The sequence below is a fragment of the Lactuca virosa genome, chromosome 6, assembly GCF_052849685.1.
Source record: "Lactuca virosa cultivar CGN04683 chromosome 6, Lactuca_virosa_CGN04683_v6, whole genome shotgun sequence".
In the NCBI taxonomy this organism is placed as follows: Eukaryota; Viridiplantae; Streptophyta; class Magnoliopsida; order Asterales; family Asteraceae; genus Lactuca; species Lactuca virosa.
In genome coordinates, this window is record NC_136431.1 from 167,712,815 (window position 1) to 167,728,143 (window position 15,329).

At 33.7% G+C, this 15,329-nt stretch overlaps 2 protein-coding genes across 3 annotated transcripts; one reads left to right on the forward strand and one right to left on the reverse strand.

Moving 5' to 3' along the window:
• The first annotated feature begins 393 nt into the window (after positions 1 to 393).
• Positions 394 to 4,706, forward strand: LOC145122058 (uncharacterized). The gene is made up of 5 exons (XM_079057733.1): positions 394 to 411; positions 504 to 568; positions 1,062 to 1,126; positions 3,136 to 3,347; positions 4,218 to 4,706. The coding sequence occupies exons 1-5, from the start codon at positions 394 to 396 to the stop codon at positions 4,704 to 4,706; spliced, it is 849 nt and encodes a 282-aa protein (XP_078913859.1).
• A 1,803-nt stretch (positions 4,707 to 6,509) lies between these two features.
• On the reverse strand, positions 6,510 to 14,247 carry LOC145118718 (PHD-finger and DNA binding domain-containing protein). Of its 2 annotated transcripts, XM_079054403.1 has the most exons (10): positions 13,610 to 14,247; positions 12,613 to 13,531; positions 11,938 to 12,507; positions 11,134 to 11,854; positions 10,258 to 10,546; positions 9,108 to 9,232; positions 8,525 to 8,988; positions 8,401 to 8,429; positions 7,719 to 8,306; positions 6,510 to 7,109 (listed from the first exon to the last, which is right to left on the reverse strand). In XM_079054403.1, exons 1-10 carry the CDS (start codon positions 13,878 to 13,880, stop codon positions 6,766 to 6,768), a joined length of 4,320 nt encoding a protein of 1,439 aa, XP_078910529.1. In that variant the 5' UTR covers positions 13,881 to 14,247; the 3' UTR covers positions 6,510 to 6,765. The 2 variants fall into 2 exon arrangements, with proteins under 2 accessions (XP_078910529.1, XP_078910528.1); XM_079054402.1 differs by having other exon boundaries at positions 12,613 to 14,247.
• Positions 14,248 to 15,329: the final 1,082 nt, after the last annotated feature.

A 15,329-nucleotide genomic window follows, 5' to 3' on the forward strand; every position in this document is an offset into this window, starting at 1 on the left:
TACTCCTAAAATCATGGGTAGTAATCACACACAGGAACAAATGAAATCACAATCAAATTACCAGTATGGGGTAGAACAGGGGTAGAACAAGTCATATGTGAATATTCTTAGGGGAAAATATGGTGAGAAAAAGCAAGAAGTAGGTAAGGAGTCAAAAGTGATTAACCTGGCAACAGGTGATTTCTTGGAAATTGAGGATCATTTAAAATTTGTTTTGGGTAAGATTAGAGATGCATCCATTATTCCACGATTATATGGACTTTGTAATGTTGAAGGTTTTGATGATGTTGAGATAAAATATGTGGGGGTAGATGGGTGTTGTTCCAGTTCTCGTCCTTTGCATCTTGTATGCAATTTCAACAGCATGAAGGGATCAAAACGTATTTTCATGAGATGGCCCCAGTGAATAAGGTTTTTTGTAGCTAAAGAAAGGGTGGTATGGTTAGAGATCCATGAATTACCACTTTGTGTTTGGTCTATCAATGCGTATAAAAATATTACAGGGAGATATGGAAAAAGTGTTGTTTGATGATGAGGATCTTAATGAACAATTAAGTAGTGTGGGAAGGTATGTGTTAGGAATATAATGCTTGATTTTATCAAAGATAATCAAAATGTGGTGATTGAGGGTGTTCATTATCCAATCCACATTTGTGAAATTGATATGTGGTGCCCGGAAATAAAAAACAAGAAGAAGTTGATAGGAATGAAAGGGAATTGTAGAAGACTGTGAATAAGTTAAGTGAGAATGAGGAAGATGAAAGTGTTAGAGAAGGGGATGAATTTGAGAATAATGAGGATGATTTAAATCAATTTATACTTGATGAGTTGTTTACATTCAATTATAAGAATGATAAGTTTCATGAAGGATGCGATAACAAAAGCATGGTTCTAACGACGAAGGAAATGGGTCGATTAAGTCTCTAATTTCCAACATAATTTGAAAGGTAGTGGGAGTAAAAATGCCAATATATTCAACCGGTTTGATATATTGTGCAAGTTGAGGGGGACCAAAATACCCCTGGACGTGTTTCTGCTAAAATTGTTGGTAATGATGAAAGACAAGGAGAAGAAAATGATAAAGAGGAAGCTGGTCAAAACTTTGGTTCTTTGTCAGCTCCACTAGGTTTTAATGGGTACTAGTTTCACTCGCCAAGACATTCCTCTTATGAGCATTCAGAAAAAACTTTCTTGGCATATTATATCAATGGAAATAACTTGAAGTATAGGAAAAAATCGTTTATGTTGGTTCTTTAATGGCTGTAATGGAAAAGTACGTATGCTTGAATGAAAAGGTGATCAGACTGGTTTTAAATGAATGTGTTGTCAGTTAATTTGTGTGGTGTTAAATGCCACAGGAAGAGAGGGTGGATAAAAAAAACTTTGTTTAGATTATAGTATTGGCGTTTTGGGTATTCAGGAGTCGAAGTTGTCAAGGTTGGCTTTGTTCTTGGTGAAGTCCATGTGGGGTAATTATCAATTCCAAGTTGCTAGTAGTAGTGCACAGGGGCATTATGGTGGGATTCTTATGATATGAGATCCTGTTGTTTTTATAAAACACAAAATTTAGTCCACAAATAATGTGTTAATTGTTCAAGGTGAAATTGTGATGTCTTGTTCCACTTTTTTCTTGGTTAATGTTTATGCACCACAAGGAAGACAACCGAAGAAATTGATTTGTGACTACATTTTCTCGTTTATGTCGCACAATCAAGGGGAGTATATTATATTCGGTGATTTTAATGTAGTTTGAAATGGTTCTGAAAGGAGTGGGTCTTTATTTTTCCAAAGCGAAGCAGATGACTTTAATAAGTTCATTATGGACGTGGATCTTACTGATGTGAATTTAGGAAGCCGAAGATTTACCATGGTGGATCATGGGTGTAAAAAAATGGCAAAATTGGATAGATTCTTCGTTTCTATTGGTGTTATAGAATGGTATTCTAATTTTGGTTGGTGGGGTTCCTCCTAGACTGTGGTCAGACCATAGTCCTACTGTCTTAAAAATGAAAAGCTAGACTATGGTTCTACCCCGTTTAAAATGTGTCATTCGTGGTTCATGCTTGAAGGTTTTGAAGACACCCTCCCTGATGCTTGGGTGAATGCTAATACGAGTTTGAATGAAAATAAGTCTATTGCTTTCTAAAATAAACTCAAGAACTTAAAAGAAAGACTGAAGGTGTGGCACAAAGGGGTGAAGACTAATAACCATGTGTTAAAGAAGGCTCTTTTCGGTCAACTTGATGACATAGATTCACTTTTGGATGGTGGGAACCAGGATGAGGATGTGTCGTTGGCTAGAGTTGATACTCTTAAAAAGCTTGGAGACCTACAAAGAATTGAAGGAATGGATACAACTCAAAAATTGAAAATAAAGTGGGGGACACGGCGATGAGAACTCACACTTTTTTCACTGGATGCTAAAAAGAAAAGAAGAAAGATGGCCACCTTGAGCTTATTGATAGATGATAATTAGGTTGTTGATCCTAGTATTGTCAAAGATCAATTTTTTGAGTTTTTTAAAGAAAAATTCAAAAGCTTTACGGGTGTTTTTTCCCCACGACCCAATTCTCGGTTTAGACAACTCTCTTCAGCTAATAGGGAGAAATTGGATTAGAAGTTCACTGAGGAAGAAATTATGATGTTGTTTGGTCGTGTGGGAGTGACAGAGCTCCTGGCCCTAATGGTTTTTCCTTCAGGTTTGTAAAAAGGTTTTAGGATCTCTTGAAGACGGACATTTGTAGATTTGTGGAGGAGTTCTTTAATTCGACTTTTATCCCTAATTGTTGCAATTCTTCTTTCATTACTTTGATCCCAAAAAGAGAACCCCTGGGATTTTAAAGATTAAAGGTCAATAAGCTTAACTACTGTGAAATATAAAATTATTGCAAGCTTCTCGCAAATAGACTGGAAATGGTGATTGATAGTCTAGTGAATCATGTGTAATCTGCTTTTGTTAAGGGCAGACAGATTATGGATGGTCCTATCATGGTGAATGAAATTATTCAGTGGTATAAGAGAAAAACGAATAATTTAATGGTTCTCAAAGTTGATTTTGATAAGGCGTATGATTCTGTCATTTGGGATTATCTTTTACAAGTCATGTATTTTATGGGGTGTGATCCAAATGGATAGAATGGATTAAAGCGTGCTTGGTGTCTTCTCGTACTTCAATTCTAGTTAATGGATTCCCTACAAAAGAGTTCTTGCCTCAGATAGGTCTTCGACTATGCAACCCGTTATCTCTATTCCTTTTTATTCCGGTTATGGAAGGGTTAAATGTGGCGTTAGAAGAAGCTGTGTCCCATGGTATCTTTCGTGGAGTAGTGATTAGCGATGGAGGTCTTGTATTGTCCCATCTTTTTTATGCGGGTGACGCTTTATTTCTGGGAGAGTGGGATGAACAAAATATAGAAAATTTGGTGGCTATTCTCAATTTATTTTATTTTGTTTCGGGTCTTAAATTAAATCTTCATAAATCGAACTTGTACGGAATTGGTCTTCCTTTTCATCGTGTGGGGTAGATGACTGGTATTACTGGATGTGCTCCCGCTTGTATTCCTTTCTCTTATCTTGGGTTACCAGTTGGGGCTAATATGAATTGAGGCGTCAATTGGAATCCGGTGATTCAAAGGTTTCAAAAAAGACTGGCTAACGGGAAGGTGAATTTGCTTTCGATGCGAGGAAGACTCACATTAATAAAGTCTATTCTTAATAACATTGGTATCTACTATATGTCTATTTTTACGATGTTGGAATATGTGAATTCTGAGCTTCAGTCTTTACGTTCTTGGTTTTTTTGGGGTGGCAGCGAGACTGAAAGAAAAGATCCTTGGGTGAAATGGATTTGGTTCTAAACTCTAAGGGAAAAGGCGGTTTGGGAGTTGGAAGTTTAAAGGCTTTCAACTTGGCTTTGATTATTAAATGGTGATGACATTTTTATAATGAGGTGGATGCGCTTTGGGCCAAGGTGATTAAAAATATACATGGTATGCATGGTGGTTTAGGTTCGTCTTTCCCAAAACCAAGAGGGGGGTGTGGTCTAATCTTGTGAAAGTCTTTGATAAATTGGACGTTCTCCAAATTATTTCCTATTTTTTTTGTTAGACGTATTAGAAATGGAAAAAATACTTGGTTCTGGAATGATATTTGGGTTGGAAATGAAAAACTCTCTTATAAGTTTCCTAGTTTTTTTTTTCTTTTTTGCGTTGGAACAGGTTAAAGATTGTTGGATGGCAGATAGGTGGACTGATATAGGTTGGGATTGGAGTTGGAGTCGTCAACTTTGTGATGTCGGCAGCACGTCTTCACAACTTGCATCCTTGATTGAGGATATTTATCATGTTATGTGTGTTGATAGGCCAGATAGCTGGCAGTGGAGTCTTGATCCAGGGGGAGGTTTTACTGTTAATAATACGAGAAGATTTATCGATTCAAAAATTCTAGAGGAAAGGGTTCTTGAGACGAGATGGTGCAAGCCGGTTCCAATTAAACTTAATATTCATTTGTGGAGAACTATTTTGGATAGATTACCTACTCAAAATAATCTGGTGGTTATCGATCTCAACTCAGTGTTATGCCCTCTTATCTTTGTTAAGATTGAATATTGTGGGCATGTGTTCGTTGGGTGCGACGTGGTTAAAGATATTTGGAAAAAAAAGATTGTAAATGGCTTAAACTTCCTTTTCCGTTGTTTACAAATATAGCGGAGATCATGGAATGGATGGGTGGTATGTCGGGTTCCATGTTGAAAAAAAATAAGGTTGAAGTAATTTTCATCACAACTATATGGGTTATTTGGCCGTATAGAAATAATGAAGTGTTCAAGACGTATAGTATGAGGAGTCAAATTTTTGAAAGTATGGTTATTCATACTTTTAGCTGGTTTTCTAATAGAAATAGCAAAAATAGTATTCCTTGGTCCAGTGAATGCAAAATCCTCTTCTTTTTTAGACTTTGTAATTGGCTTTCTTTCTAACTTTTTGCTAGTTCTCTTAATAATATCTGGTTGTTCTAAAAAAACTAATTGACTTTTTGAAAAGTCAATAAGTCAAAAAAAAATATTTGGCAAGAAAAAAGGATTTTTAAAACTTCTTCTTAACCCTTCAAAAATGAGATTTTAAGAAGTTCGAATTTGTAACTTTTCTAAACTTCTGACTTTTGAGTTGTAAAAGTTAATATTACCTTAAAATACCCTTAAGCTAAGAAAAAAATATTCTTTTAAAAATAAATTATTGACTTATTGACTTTTTTTTCGACACAAAAAATAATTCAAACATATTTTCTTAAAAACTATGTTTTTACCACTATAAGTCAATAAATGTTATTATCTAAAAGCCGGATCAAAATAAAATCTCATACACCCTCTAAATATAACAAATGACATAATTGTTTTTTTATTTTTGTTTTTTGGAAATTATTGTTTACTTTATAAATGCATTCCAAAATTAAATTATATAATTCTTTTTAAATGGCCAGCATATGTGAGACATCATCCCACGCATTACTTGAACCTCAACATATAGTTTGAAACCGATCGAAGGCATTTTTTACCAATATGTAAATATCACAAATGACATAATTGCTCTTTATTTATCTTTTATAAATTACTAGGTATAACACCCATGTATTATATGGATTCATTTAAAAAATATATGTATGAAAATTCCAAATATTTGAAAAGGTTTGAATTTATAAGATAAATTATAAAAATATTGAATTATTAAAATTAAAGTGTTTTTTTTCTCTTTTAAATTTAAATAAATAATTTAGATAAATAAACAAAAGAATCTAATGAAGATTTAATTTAAAAATGTTGAAATTAGAAGAAAAATCAATTATTGTTATATTTATTGTAACTATTACATTTAAATATTTAAATATTATGTTGAATTTAATAAAATGGAAAAAACCAAAGTATTATGTTGAAAAAATTCAATTACAAATAACAACAAAATGACATGTTGTGAAATCAATAAGACTGTGACATGTAGCAAAAAAGAATTTCATTTATTAGAATAAATTGTGAATTTTATAAACGCATACCATAAAGAATTTTAAATACAAGTAGCAATAACTAAATTCCTATTTTATTAATTATTGTGTTCAAAAATATTTTAAAAACTGGTTCGGGTTAAAGTTAAACATAAACACCCAACACACGACAATTTAAAAACAAAACTACTCAAATTAAGACCGAAAATATTAATAAGATCAACTTATACGATATATATAAAATTACCAAGCATAACCAAAATCAACAAATCAAAATTCTTTATTTCACTTGGTTAACCATGGTCAAATGAGATATTATAAGTAAATAAGACAAAACTGCAATCTCTAAAATAATTAATAATTTTTTTGTAACAACAGAAATTTTATAACGATTTAAAAGTTATTCAAATAAATATCAAAAAAATATGAAGTCGGATTGTAATTTAATTGTATGAAGGGATACGTGAAGTAACGAAATTCAACTACGTACTCAATTGCAAACCAAAACCCCAAAATGAAACGAAACTAAATTAAATTCCAATTCCAATTCCAACCAAATCCCATGGATTTCGAATCTCCAATGGAATACGATGTCAACTACTACAGTAACCATATCCTTGTCTAATCAATCACTTGGTGTTTTCCACAAACTCGATGGAAATGGAAGAATACTGTTAATAAATCAACCACGTCAAATCATTTCATTAGCCAACATATGAATTGGAGGTTAAATCCTAATCTATTAGACTAATCTCAGTTATCTACCAAACCTCACATTCCATTTCCAATTCCATCCTCTTCAACCACCTCCATTGCATCCACAAATCCATTCGCCATCACTAAATCACCATTCACCAAACTTTCCTTTCCCAAAATACCCTTACCCCGATCACACATCACACCTGACTCGGCCCCGTTTTCCGTCTGCTGACTCAGTCCCGTGACCAAAATGTCCTTTTGGGGATTCGCTGCATTGTCTTGTTCAGAACCCAATTTTGACTCAGTTAAGTAGGGGCAGATGGGTGGGGCCCGTTCACGACATTTATGGCATTTAAAGCCGATAATGACACTTATGTGTTCATCTCTAAGCCCAAAAGCATCCCCATGGTACCAATCTGCAATAAATATATTAAATTAAATAATCAGAAATCTTAGTCGTTCATAATCCACATGACATAACATAATAGAACAGATTGTACTGCGTTTGGTGTGCATTTGACTGCGACTGATGTGAATGAGACAAAATTTTCAATTTTTTGTCTCGCAAAAAAACGTGGGGCAGGGACTTGTAATCTCTCATTTGTACAAAAGACGAAAATGCCCTTCTCGTCTTAATAAGAAAATAGCCCTGGAAAGCTTGTCCAGTCAAGTCCAGTTGTAACAAATGCAGCCGTAGGCTGCATTTGTTACACTTGAAAAAACTGCACTGAACTAGACTCACAGGCTTTCTAGGGCTATTTTTTATTAAAACGAGAAGGGCATTTTCGTCTTTTGCACAAATGAGAGATTACAAGTCCCTGTCCCACTTTGTTCCACGTTTTTTCGCGGGACAAAAAATTGAAATTTTTGTCTCGTTCACTTCGGTCGCAGTCAAATGCACACCAAACGCAGTACAACCTGTTCTGTTATGTCATGATTAATAGAAGGAACGGGTATGTATTATTTAGCATCTAAAAGTAGAAACAATAAGAAAAGATGGTGTAATTAATTAATTAATTAATTACCTTTGCATGTCACACAACTAACATAATTCAATGACGATCTGAATTCCGGTTCCTGACAAAGACAACATTTGGGTTGATCAGCAACGGAATCCGACCGTTGAAAAGGCGGAATATGATTCCGGGCCCTAAAATCAATAACCCGTTCATCATCGGGTTTTCTGGATAAAAGGAGACCATTGAGCCAATAAGTAGCATAAACATGTGATCTCTTCTTTCTAAAACTTTCTTTTATTTTCCTTGGTCTTCCTCTTTTACCCTTGGGTTTTATCACTTCATTGATCGATTTCATTAGCTTCTTTTTTCTACCACCAGTCTTGGATTTCTTTTTCTTCATGGGGTTTTTTTTGCTTTGGAGTGAAACAATTTTAGGCTTCCGAGAAGATCGTCGTAGAGGTACTACCACTTGCTTTCCTTTGCCTCTTTTTTCAGTTACTTTTAGGGGCTTTTTCGTCTTTTTGGATTTTATTTTTTTCTTCTTCTTGGGAGTCACCTTTATGGTGTCGCCAACATGGCAATTGTGACATGCATACATGCATTTTCCTCCTTTTCCTCCACTTGTCTTCCTCACATGTGTTTTATGGAAGAATCCTGGAATTATAAAGAAAATAAAAAATCATTCATTACATGTCTACTATTTATATGAATGCACTTCATTTATTTATATTGTGTAGAAACAATTTACCTTCACAATGTTGGCAGCTTACTGCATCTCTGCAATACAAAAAAAGCATTGGGATAAAAAAATAAAAAATAAAAAAAACTTTTAAAAAGTAGAATGTTATATCTTGATTATAGTAATATAATACCTTATAGCAACATCCTTATTGCAATATCCACATGGAAGGGTGTTAGATTGTTGAGCTTTAGAGAAAAGATAGGAGAAAATGTCTTTTTTAGGGGAATTGAAAACTCTTCCATTACATGGAAAAGTAAGCTTATTAGAGCTCATTTTATTGGACTTTAATGCAATTCTTTTATCTTCAAAACCTTTTAAGAGAAACAAAGGCACATAAGACTCTTCCACCCAATATTTTTTTCTTTCACTTGATGAGTCTTCAACTTTAGATCCATGTTTCACAACTGTATCAGGTATAAATCTTCTTTTCCCAAAATCCAAAAGATATTTCACAATAGCTCCTTCTGAAGACTTTCGTCTCACTATTGCCTTTTTAAATGATCTCATATACTTTAAAGAGTCTTTGTCCATTTTTGCAAGATGAATTGTGTTCTCAATTTCTTCCCATTTTATGTTTGCATCAAGTTCCCTAATCTGAGAATAGAAACAAGAGTATAATTAGGAATTAAGTAAGAGGTGTTTTTATGTTTTGTGATTATTATGTTTTGATACATTAATTATTTAAAGAATTGAAAATTTAGCACATTGTTTACCTGAAGAGCAAGCTGTTCAACAGTAAAAGCTGACTCAACAGAAGCACGCCAGGCAAGGACTTTTGTTCTCTTTGGAAAATCAGAATTTTCAGGATATAATATACCCTCAATCTTCTTGCCCCCACCTAAAAGGGTAAAATAGTCAATAATATTATTTGAAATTATTTAAGTAAACTAATCATGCCGTTTTTTTCTGATTAAGACATTCATTCTACTTCAAAGTAAATAAATAATCTAGGGTTAATCTCATAAAAGACTTTATATTTTTGTGTTTTTTCCGAATTAAACTTTATCTTTATTTTTTTTTTCCTGAAAAAGACCTTGTATTTTTTTCATTTTTCTGAAAAAAAACCCTCTAACTTTGTCTTTTTTTCCGGAAAAAACCCTCAACCTTCTAACTGCTTCCGAATAAATCCTCAATTTTTTTAGTTTTTCCAGAAGGGTTAATCTAAAAAAAGACCTTATATTTTGTGTTTTTTCTGGATTGAACCTCAAATTTATTTTTTGCCTGAAAAAGACTTTGTATTTTTTCATTTTTTCCGAAAAAGCCCTCAACTTTGTATTTTTTTCGAAAAAAAACCCTCATCTTTTTTAGTTTTTCTCGAAAAAACCCTCACATTTTGCAAATTTTTTGGAAAAAAATGACTAAAAGGACCAGATCAGAAAAAATTAAAAAAATACAAGGTCTTTTTCAGGCAAAAAAATAAATTTGAGGTTTAATTCGGAAAAAACACAATTTTAGATCAACCCTTTTCAGAAAAAACCCTCACATTTTACAACTTTTTTTGGAAGAAAAAAAATGACTAAAAGGATCAGATCGGAAAAAATGAAACACTGCAAAGTCTTTTTCAGAAAAAAAATAATAAATAAAGTTGAGATTTAATCCGGAAAGAACACAAAATATAAACTCTTTTATGAGATTAGCCCAATAATCTATACCTCATAATAGCATTGTTCTACTAATCTCTTTTCTTATTAAGACACTGACTTTAAAAATCATTTCTTATTAAGACACTGTAATTAGAAAATCTACCTAAACATACCATTCCACTTCCAATTTTTTGTCATACTAAAAATGCTTGTATTTAGATTATTTGGATGCTAAAAAAAACAAAACAATAAAAGTAGATTACTGTTTCTTGATACAGACCTTGTCGAGCAGCTTTGGAAGCCAAAGAATGAGGCAAAACCTTCCAGCTGAAAAGCTTTCTTGTAAGCCTACCACCCCTCCACCAAAACAAACCTAATCCACTTGCTGCATTTTTAGAAGAATGGGGTTCTGAATCCAAAAACTGTGATTTTTTCCTTCCAATTGTGTTTCTTGAAGGAATACGAGGTTTAGATGTCACTATATGAGAAGCGGACCCCACTGTCACCACTGAATCCACATGTTTCAGCCACTCATCTGAAAGTACACGTGGCCGAATATTCGACTCTAACTGAATCACAAAAGTAGCCAAAAAAAAAAATCAGAAGCTAATTGTGTTTCTTGAAAAGTTTATATATTGGTGTTGGTGTTCCTTTTCTACTTACAAAAAGAATGACTTAATAAAGAAAGTGCCTAACTTTATTACGAATTTGCCCTCATTTGTTTCTTTCCAAAGAGTGCCATCGTTTGTACTGTTTTCATAGAAAATAAACTTGATTTATAACAGTTTTTATGTAAACAGTCATTTGTTATTTACCATCACTTCTGAACAGAAGGGTAAACCGGTCATTTACTCATATTCAGACAGTTTGTTTAGTACAAAAACAGCCATTAAAACGGTCATTTACTCACTTCTGAACAGAAGGGTAAAACGGTCATTTACTTAATGGGAAAAAAACTAAAGAAACAGACCCTTAAAAGACTTTATGGGGTAAGCTATATATTATATGGGTGTTTCCTTTTCACTTAACACAGAAAGAAAGAATGACACTTAAAAAGAGAAAACCAGGGTTCCCAATTAAGTCCTTCCTTTTTTTAAAAAAATTTCCCTCTTTTATTTTTAACATGATTGGATAAAATAAGTGGAATTCATAATACCATGAGCAAGAGGTGTTTAACAGGAGCAATATCAGAAGCCTGAAGAAAACTTTTCCTATAAAGTTTTGGGAAATGAGGATTAAGCCAAGGACCCAAAAGAAGACCATGCAATCGATCTTCAATGCATAGAATATGACACATGACATCAATAAGTCGATCTTTTCTGCTAATTTTTGAATCAAAACCCATCACATCACTTGTAAAACTCTCCAAAAAAGCAGCATTATTTGCAAAAAACAAACAATTCCCATCATCAGTGGGAAATTTGCAAGCAAGACACCACCCACATTTCTCTTTCCTAGCATCCACACTCAAATTCCTGATATTTGACCAACAAAAGTCAACCGAAGTCTTGGAGATTGATTTCATTTGTATTGAAATCAGTTCCTCAAGTGATTTTGAAGGTGTTTGACTTTGAAGGGCTTTTTCTGAAGGTTTTCGGGTCCATTCTCCCACTACTGATGAAGCAACTCTAGCAAAGCTGTATAAGTTCAAATAATCTATTTCTAAAACTGAGGAGTTTTCTTTGGTGAGGGTATTATCGTCATTTTCAATTCTTTGAAAAGTTGTTCCATGAAGTTTCTCATATGAATGCAGGTGGTTGGTGATGGCAGTTGATATGGTTTCATAAGGAGTGTCTGATAATTCAAGTGCATTGATGAGAGGAGTCAAGTTGTTGATATCATAGTAATGAAATGAGTCAGCATCACAATTATCTGACCTGTTAAAATCATTTTTTTCAGAGAAATTTTAATTAATGAATTTATATATATGGATTATGGAATGAAGAGAAAAAGAACTTACACCAAAATGTAACCACAGCTACTATAATAAAATCTTCCATGTGGATCAACTCCTAATAACTCTGCTCCTCGAATTGCCTTCACCACATCAATCCTAAAGTTTTTCTTGTCCACTACACACTCAGGGCAAAACCAATCGCCAGGTGGCAACAAATTAGTGGCTATACCTACACACTTTGAATGAAAAGCAGCAGGGCAACCATCACAGCATATTAAGTTGCCATCCATTTTACATAGGCAACATTCATCACTGTTCCAATCTGATGTTTCATTTTCATCAACAACCTGATTAAATTGATGTTTCTTTATAGAAAGCAGCTTTGTAGGTTGATCAAAGTCACTGTATTCTATTCCTATTGTCCTCCTATTAAGCTCTGAAGTTATAGCTTCACTTTCTACCACATCATCACAAATGAAATGCAATACTTTTAGCTTTAAAGATTCGGGTTGTTTGTAGTAGTCGTTCTTGAATAACTTCAAGTGAGCAAGATCAAATTCGGGTTTCAAGAGTAGATATTCAACCATAAAGATTGGCCATGTGATTGAGTCCAGTAGATCCCAGTTAAGATCCCTATATTTATTAAAATGAATCAACAAAAACAAACAGCTCAGATTATACAGAATAAAAGACAAGGGTTGGATTTAACTAACCATAAGAAAGAAGATGCATACATACCTTAGGCAATTGGTAGCTGATGTTGAATTCTCAATTGGTTGGAACTCTAAATGCTTCCTTAAAGTTCGTAAAAGAGAAACATGAATAGAATCAATCAATAAGCTAGGAGACTTGCTTCTAATGGATGCCACAAAATCCCAGAATTCAAATGGGCTTAAGAATAATATTGTACTAAATGACCTCAGGAAAGTATAAACAGAGAAAAGATCAAATAGTGGAAGGCCATCAAGATTCACATTTCCTGTAGATGGAGGTAACTCAAGCTTTGAGGGAAGAATAACAGGTTGTTCAGATTCTTCAGATACAGAGATTGCAGGATGTTCCTCTGAAACTGCACTTATAACTGGAGATGATAATGGTAATGGCAATGTAGTTTCATCACCTTCAAATTTAATGGAACTTGATTCATGAACTTCAGTAGAAAACTTAGCTCGCCTTCGAGCACTCCTTCTTAAGGCACTTTCTGCAGCCATTTTTGGAGAATCCATAAGCTTTCTTCTCTTTCCACCTCTTGTTTTCCCAAATTTCAAAGTTCCATGATGATCAGTACTAGAAAGATTAGTTGTTTCATTTCCACCAGAATTCTCTCCCTTTACATACCCACCATGATCAATGTCTTGGTTCTTGTTTTCAGGGTAGTCTAAGTCCATATTCAAGTCAAAAATCTCTTCTTTCTTAACAGAATCATCCCCCAAGTCTTTCAATTTTGATTCCTCATCATTTTCATTATTCAAATCCAAATTCGAACCAATCACATCATTATTTCCCTTCCCATTGTTATCCAAATCATGTACATTCAAACCAACATCTTTAGGAGTCAAATTCTCACCATTAGTACTAGCATCGTTATTATCGTTACTGCTAAAGTCCAGTTTTTTAGTCAAATTCTTAGCAATATTAACTTCGCTCTTCAATTCCCCTTCAACAGAATCCAAATTATTATCATCAGCTACAACTGCATTACCAGAAGAAGAAGAAGAAAAATCGTTTTCATTACCTGAATTTGAAGAGCCAAGAACCCTACGCCTTTTTTTAGGTCTTTTCCCAACCCTAGATGATTTCTTAGTCACCAGAGATGGAGAATGCTCCATAAGAACTCCGTCTACTTCCAAAAGAGCAGCCAACTCGGAGAAATCAATTTCTTCAGAATCACCATCTTCATAGCCGATTTCGAAAAAACCAGATGGGGAATCGTATGATTTCACTACTCCGGAGAAAACCCCAAATCCTTTGAATTCTTTCCTCACTGTTCTCCCCACAAACTCCATTTCTTCAAACAACAAATCTTCATAAGTCGTAAAAACAATCGGAGCACAATTCCCTTCCCTTGTACTTTACTTGAATTTGAAATAGATTAACATCAACCACTTTCTCTCTCTCTCTCTCTCTCTCTCTCTCTCTCTCTCTCTCTCTCTCTCTCTCTCTAGAAATGCATGAGTCGACTAACTACCTGTACAGCTTCTCTTGTAGATAAATATAGAAATTGGAAGGGCAAAGGTGAGCGTTTTGGCCTAGATCGCAAATTTAGCTATGCTGTGTCGAGTCGAGTCGAAGGGGACTACAACACAACTACGGCCTTCCCCTTTTCCCTTTTTCCCTTTTCCCTTTTCTTCAACATCGTGTTTAGTTTGCAAGAACTTTGAATAGTAGTATCCATTTTGGTTTCAAAATGAAATGGTAAAATACAAATTTGGTCCTTAACTTATTCCATAAAATATTTTTATATTTTGATTTTTTTTATTTTAGACCTAAAGTTTTTTCTTTTTAATTTAAAAATCAATTTTACGTAATCTATATTATGTGAGCCGTGGAACCGATTACCAATAGGTAAATTGGATTTTTTTTTTCCATAAAAGACTCTATATTTTATATTTTTTCCCATTTTAGACCGAACTTTTTTTCCAAAATAAACTCAACTTTAACGTATTCGAGTCGGTTATTAATATATAACCTTATATACCCCTAACACACGTGTATCCTAAGCATAGGTCACCTAAAAGTATAACCGATTCTAAAACCCTAAGTCACGTTTCAACTTCTTTTTGTATATCATATTGGTCCCTAAAATGGTTTTTTCTTCAAACATCAGAATCATAAAGTTAGTAAGGAATGCAGAAATGGAATTTTATTATTGTGAGGGGAAGCTCATCTATTTACCTCATGTTCAAGGTGTTTTCACAAGATTGAGTTTGTTTGCAAAGGTTGTCCCAAAGAATTTTTCACAATGTGTGATAGTATGTTTATTTTGATAGTGTACAGGATAGTTTTGTAAGTAAGTTGCTAGTTTTACCTTTAAGCCTGTTTTTTTTCAAGTATTTAATAACTTTTACATTGTCACTAAATTTATTAGGCACTATATGGATTGAGGATAGAGAACATTAGCTATTTTTTACCTTTGAACCTCCAACATAGAATTGCATCTCTTCGGCACTATATAGATGGATAATCTCACATGTTAGCTTTACATGTACGACGAGGGGATCTCTAGTAGTAATTGAAATATTCAAGCATGACTTAAAACATATTTTCCTAACCATCTCTTATCAATCATATAGAACAACCAATATCCTTAATTTGTCTTCCGGTGTTAATAATGCACTTGGTTGTCACTTAGGCCTCATGGTAACTCTGGTTAAATATAATACTCGTTGTAAAACGTTGATACGTAATGGAATACATGAAAATAAATTTATCTAACCACTTTGTGAAACATTATT

Excerpts from the sequence above, each read along its gene's own strand:
- LOC145122058 (XM_079057733.1), top strand. Across the intron at positions 569-1,061 it reads CAATTAAGTAGTGTGGGAAG|ACAAGGAGAAGAAAATGATA; the intron begins GTATGTGTTAGG and ends TAATGATGAAAG. Across the intron at positions 1,127-3,135 it reads TTCTTTGTCAGCTCCACTAG|AATGGATTAAAGCGTGCTTG; the intron begins GTTTTAATGGGT and ends CCAAATGGATAG.
- LOC145118718 (XM_079054402.1), bottom strand. The coding sequence starts at position 13,880 with ATGGAGTTTGTGGGGAGAACAGTGAGGAAAGAATTCAAAGGATTTGGG. Across the intron at positions 11,855-11,937 it reads AGCTGTGGTTACATTTTGGT|GTCAGATAATTGTGATGCTG; the intron begins GTAAGTTCTTTT and ends TGATTTTAACAG. Across the intron at positions 7,110-7,718 it reads TAGTTGTGTGACATGCAAAG|ATTGGTACCATGGGGATGCT; the intron begins GTAATTAATTAA and ends TATTTATTGCAG.